The sequence below is a fragment of the Adiantum capillus-veneris genome, chromosome 2 (assembly GCF_014529385.1).
Source record: "Adiantum capillus-veneris isolate H3 chromosome 2, ASM1452938v2, whole genome shotgun sequence".
NCBI classification, from domain to species: Eukaryota; Viridiplantae; Streptophyta; class Polypodiopsida; order Polypodiales; family Pteridaceae; genus Adiantum; species Adiantum capillus-veneris.
In genome coordinates this window covers 3,754,017-3,760,016 of record NC_140932.1, presented here as the reverse complement: position 1 = coordinate 3,760,016, position 6,000 = coordinate 3,754,017, and the positions used below count along the sequence as shown (strand labels likewise).

The 6,000-nt window shown below is 39.7% G+C and overlaps 1 protein-coding gene across 1 annotated transcript; it reads right to left on the bottom strand.

Annotated features, from left to right (window-relative positions):
- Positions 1 to 2,076: 2,076 nt before the first annotated feature.
- Positions 2,077 to 4,300, bottom strand: LOC147462289 (uncharacterized). Its single transcript, XM_086483298.1, has 4 exons — positions 4,268 to 4,300; positions 3,999 to 4,202; positions 3,461 to 3,704; positions 2,077 to 2,881 (listed from the first exon to the last, which is right to left on the bottom strand). The coding sequence occupies exons 1-4, from the start codon at positions 4,298 to 4,300 to the stop codon at positions 2,256 to 2,258; spliced, it is 1,107 nt and encodes a 368-aa protein (XP_086339424.1). The 3' UTR covers positions 2,077 to 2,255.
- Between the last annotated feature and the right edge of the window lie 1,700 nt (positions 4,301 to 6,000).

Below are 6,000 nucleotides of genomic sequence, written 5' to 3'. Positions count from 1 at the left end.
TTAGTGCTGGGTGGATCCATGAGATAATGACTAAAGAAAAGGCATGCGGAGAGGACATCACCAACAAAGAGTGGGAGTATGCACGAGGTTGTGTGCCAAAGGTATATACAATACTCATATATATATATATATATATAATATAAGTAGTATATAGTATTCGTTTTTCTTTATTCTAACTTTGTAATTGAGTGTATATTTCTTTTTTTGTATAGTTCATTTTGTTTAACTCTATGTGGTCAAAGGGATGACACTTTCGCACACGCCACATTAATGATGTCAAACCACTATGGATTTTGGTGTCATGGGAAACTTTGACACAAATGGTGATGAAGCCAAGTATTGTGGGACTATTGAAAGGATACTAAAGCTCAATTTTAGAACCTTTCATACCATCTTCGAGTGGAAGTGGTTTGCAAACATGTCTAGACGACATGAGGATGGGCTCTACATGGTGGACTCTAGTGTGTATCACACAGAGAGGTATGACAACTTAGTTTTTCCATGCAATTGTGAGCAGGTGAGTGTAAACCTTCTTTACCCTTATTTGCTTGTAGCATAATACCAATGTCACTCATTACTCTTTTCTTTTCTATAGGTCATCTATATTGAGTCCATATCCCATCAATCCATCAACCAAAACTTTGGTTCGTAGTTCCCATAACACCTCGAGGAAAAAACATTTCTGTCACTCATGAAGTAGAGACCGTCTTCAATCCTCTTGCACCTACTACTTTGGATGAGGGTGAGACAGGGGACAAAGAGATTGATGATGCAAGTCCCAGCATCGGCAATGTCAATGAGGATAATTTCCATGATGGTGATGATGAGATGGAAGATGACGAAGCCAGCGGATCCACAAACAACAATTCAATTGCTCAGGCTTTATTGATTTAGGATCCATGGGCTTAGATTTAGATCCAGCAACTTGTAGAGATCTTTTTGAATATGATTTAAAAACATTTTGTGTATGTTATTCTATGAATTTGTTTTTTTGTCATGTTGCCCATTCATGGCTTTCTCCTCTCTCTCTCTCTCTCTCTCTCTCTCTCTCTCTCTCTCTCTCTCTCTCTCTCTCTCTCTCTCTCTCTCTCTCTCTCTCTCTCTCTCTCTCTCTCTCTCTCTCTCTCTCTCTCTCTCTCTCTCTAATTTTGTCAACCATGATAATTTGACATCGCATTTGCATTTCCACATTGCCCCTAGAGCTCTACTTAGTCAATCATCAGACAACAAGTCAATGTATTTTAAGAGTCAATTCCAACTAACCTAGCCCTTGATCACTTGTCATCACAATGGCTAGTCCATGATAGCAAGGTGTGGAGGCACACATCGAGGCTTTACATGTTGAGGTGCACCCATAATTCTAGGATGGAGCTTCCTCTTTGTATTTTCATCTTTATCCATCTACATAGCTATTGTTTAATGTTTTAATCTCATTTTTCTTTCATTTGTAGAAAAATAAATAATGTTCTCTAAAAAATTTTCATAAACAGAGTAGGGGAAAACACAAAAATTTGAATGGCAAATCACTAAAGCGGGGTCGGTAATGAGCGCGACAATGTGTGTAGCAATATCTACGGTAATGTTCCCGGTAATATCCGTGGCAATACTTGAAATGAAAAGAAATGTGCTCCTGCCTCCCTCTCTCTTCTTTGGTCAGCCCATTTTGGACTGTCTCTTTATGACACACAGTAAAAGGTCACGGTAAACATGTGGAGATTTTCATAGTGGAAGAAGGGGGGTGAGATAAGTGGGATAGGGCTCACAACTAGGGGAGAGAATCTCCTTAGGTTATAGGGGTTTTTATTTTACAGCGAGCGAGTAGGAGTGATAGATAAGTAAGAAATATGTATTGACAAAGAAAATTACAAAATAACCCACAAAACAGTGATGTTTTGTGTCTCCAATATCATGAACAACACCACTACCTATAAGATATCAACTAAACCCCAGATAGGGTGTCAACAAGCCTGATCCGGTTGCCACCCACAATAGACTTGTCCTTAAAGAGGATATAGAAGCAAATCATAGTTTCAACACAACAACATACCACTAATTACAAATTACATAAGTGGGAATCCTACTTACTCCATCTCCTTGCAAGATACCTCCACCATCCCTCTCAAAATGACCGGAGCATGAGGCCATTGTGGCAGATTGTGCATGGTCCTCACAATTCAATGTTGAAGAAGAGTAACACCAAAGAACTAGGCTATAAATGATAAAAATGTTTATGTTGATGTAATCAAGATTATGGCTTATTGTCCATCTGTGCCTGAAGCCCAAATGGCTTCCCCCATTTCCTGTAGGTAAAGGACAAGGTTCCCATCATCTTGTACGACGAGGTAGGTTCTAGACCAACAACCAGGTCCACTAGTGCATTGAGTAGGGGTCCACCAAAGTGGTTTACCATTACTATTATACACAGCAAAAGTCCCATCCAGGTTTATGCGAGCATAACAATGTGATCCATGCCTAAAGCATTTAGAATCCGGACATGCCCATATTGGTTTGTTTGTACCACCTGACATGGCATGGTACAACACCAAATTGCAATCATCTTGCATAACCAAGTAGTATTGCTCATTGGGTGAGTATATGAGGTCCGGGTAATCAGTGTTAGCATCTGTACTCACAAGCACATTGATATCATAATTGGATGTAAAGAGACCATTATACCATGGGGGGCAATCAATTAAACCATCTTCTCGTGAAATGATTCTTGTTGTATTGCTAGCATTGAACGATGCTCGTGAAATGTTATTGGTGCTGTTGCTATGAAGAATATGTCGATGTTGAGAAGGACGTCTCTGATATGTGGTGTTGGTTGAAAGTGAATTAGTAGTTTGGTTCACTAAAGAGCTTCTTTTTCTTTGAGGAACACCTGAACATATATGAAAGTGTATTATTAGGTAGCCAAAATGTTTTTTAACTAATACATACCTCATTTAAAGGACATCTCTTTAATCAGATAAATGCATGTCAAATGATCACTCCAATCAGCATTCTCTCTCTCTCTCTCTCTCTCTCTCTCTCTCTCTCTCTCTCTCTCTCTCTCTCTCTCTCTCTCTCTCTCTCTCTCTCTCTCTCTCTCTCTCTCTCTCTCTCTCTCTCTCTCTCTCTCTCTATGAGTATATGTGTGTATGTGCACGTCCGAGCATGCTAATATGGGTTTCTCCGCTTGTCGCACACGTTTACTCTTCTAAGGAATGTTTGATCTCTTCCCTGAACCTCATCTTTGGAAATTTGAATACAAAAACCACAATGTTGATACGGCTAGGGTCATCTCTCTCTCTCTCTCTCTCTCTCTCTCTCTCTCTCTCTCTCTCTCTCTCTCTCTCTCTCTCTCTCTCTCTCTCTCTCTCTCTGTGACACACACACACACACACAAACCTTTGTCTCTCACACACTTGTTTGTGCATGAACCCCACACAAGGGGTGGAAATTCATGCACAATTAGTACCTGTAACCACAGAAAGTTCATCATGACGATCAGAATTATTATCTGAGTCACCCTCTGCCTCTCCTGTGTTAGGGGTGGCTGCTCCATCATCAGATGCACCTATCCTCTCCACCCAATAATAGAATTGTGCAGAGAGACCTTCTTCAAATAAGTTTTGATCACTTTCACCCTCCACCACAACTCCAAATCCAAATCCATTTCTAATTTGATTTTGTATGGTGTCGAGCATATTGTTGACAAATACATGTACATAAGAAGGAAAATATTGCGGATGAGTCTAATGTGAAAAAGCTTAAAGCCTATCAAAGGTATGTACGTTGAAATAATGGATTTTTTTCCCCTTTCTACCTCCATCAAGGACTGTGTTTAAAAGTTGGATATTATGTAAATGAAAGATTACTCTAAGATAAAATTTTCATAAGGTCATTTTAAGGTTCTATTATGCTAGACTAGTATTATTCATGATGGTAATGAGATTTGTGTACAATATACATGTTTGACTGTCATAATTGTGAAGAGAAGAACATAGTGCCCATGCCTGAACAAGGTCATATCCAATAATCGCTCCAAGACCTTCTCCAAAGCATTCACTAGTATTGTGAAGCATTAAACTGGTATGAAGATGTAGTGTATCCGAGATGTCGGTGTCTATGGCAGATATAAATCCTGGTGCATAGTATTGATCACTATCAATAGGAGCTGTCACATGGTCCTCAATGTCACTAATTGCCTCTTCTTGTGCCTGGACATTAAAAGTGAGTAACTTTAGTAATGACTACTATCATTGTTCTAAGCACACACATTTACTTTATTACGAAGGTTTGAACCTTGAATGGTCATATAATTCATTCTTTATTTACAAGAAAGGGTCTTTTTTTTCCTTTTGCAGAACTCACAATGGTGAGTGTATTATATTAGCTTCATCAAAAATTTACAAACTCAAGTCATGCTTGAGCCGAGCCATGATGTGTGCCAAGCCATAGGTACAGCGACTGACATAGGAGCAATCCCTCGACTCTTTAAAAAGGACCTCTACTTTAGCAAGGACCCAATAATCTATCCGGTCAATAGGACATCAATAGCCTTATTCCACTCATCAGAATTCATATGTTTTCCTATGGTGACAATTGCTTCCTGTATCGGAAGGAATGTCTCTTATTACAAGTATTATCTTAGGAAGTTTGGGTGCAAATAATTGGCATATAAAGCGGTTTTGAGCTAAGGAGTGGGTTCCTTTAACGCAAGCCCTTGTTTTCTTGGGAAAAACTCGTTCACATGTTGACCCTAGTTTATTAACCTTGCCTTGTTCTTTGTTTATAAAAATTGGGCCTTGTTTACAAAAGGACTCCTATTGAAAACCTTGCATTAGCGTATCAAATGCTCTCTTGGTTATAATCACCACTATGCTAAGGTGTTTAGGGTCCGTTGGAGTTCATGCAGTGATGAGATGAGAAGTTGGTCATGATTCAACTTTGCATAAAAGACTGACTCTCTCTCTCTCTCTCTCTCTCTCTCTCTCTCTCTCTCTCTCTCTCTCTCTCTCTCTCTCTCTCTCTCTCTCTCTCTCTCTCTTAAAATGCATGGTAAGTGACGGTGTCAATCCCTATGGCACCAAGTCTACATCATGGAGCACTTGGCCCCGTGGTGATCATCAACTATTATATTCCACCCTGGAAGACTACCAAGAATGTCAATATACTCAAAAATATCCTTCTTTCTTTGCTTGTGCCAAGGAAGTACAAAGTGGAAAATATGAATGTCTACCTCGATCCCCTCATCGAGGAGTTGGAGGAGTTGCGGAAGGACATTCCCATTGTGGATGTTTCCCTTCCAAAGGACACGAGACAAGCCACTGCGAGGGGTATCCTTATGTGGTTACAGGAAAAAAGGACTCTTTGGGTGCTAGAGAGGATTTGAGGGCCTTGAAACGTCTCCCCACCTTTGTCGCTCCAGTCGAGCCCCAAATGGGAAGATTGTTCTTCCTAAGGCCCTATAGATTCTAAAAAAAATTGAGCTAGATCGAGTGAAGGGTTCCATTGCATCTTTTTGAATACCCACGGGGTATATGAGGTCACAAAAGCAAAGAAAGGTGGAAGTGTTCAATTGTGTGGGTTGAAGACCCATGATTGGCACAAGATGTTACAGGTAATTATAACTTTCTTCTCTATCTTCTTCCTCATTGTGTATAGATATTGAATGGCATGCAAGACTAAACCATATGGTACTTCAATATTTTGATATTGTAGCTCATTTTATCAGTGAGCATGTGCGTGTACCGAGACAAGAAAGTGAGGGAAGCTATTTTCAAACTCGAGAAGTTAGTAAGGCACCTCATATTTCTATTCAACTAAACTTTTCAATATACACTATATCTTCTAGTGTGTCATCTTAGTGTACTTTTGTGTGTTATCTTGTAGGTTTGTGAGATCCAAAGAAATTGAAATAGATGCTCTCCATGCTGCTCAGTTGCTTACCGTGGAAACTGCGTGTGCCATTGAGGGAGCATTTCCTTGATCCATTCTTCTTATCCAAACACACCT

What these genes read in the sequence shown, in the direction of transcription:
- LOC147462289 (XM_086483298.1), bottom strand. Translation starts at nt 4,300, where the DNA reads ATGACCATTCAAGGTTCAAACCTTCGTAATAAA. An exon ending in GTTCAAACCTTCGTAATAAA is followed by an intron (nt 4,203 to 4,267) that starts GTAAATGTGTGT and finishes TTTAATGTCCAG; the next exon opens with GCACAAGAAGAGGCAATTAG. An exon ending in TTGGATATGACCTTGTTCAG is followed by an intron (nt 3,705 to 3,998) that starts GCATGGGCACTA and finishes TCTTATGTACAT; the next exon opens with GTATTTGTCAACAATATGCT.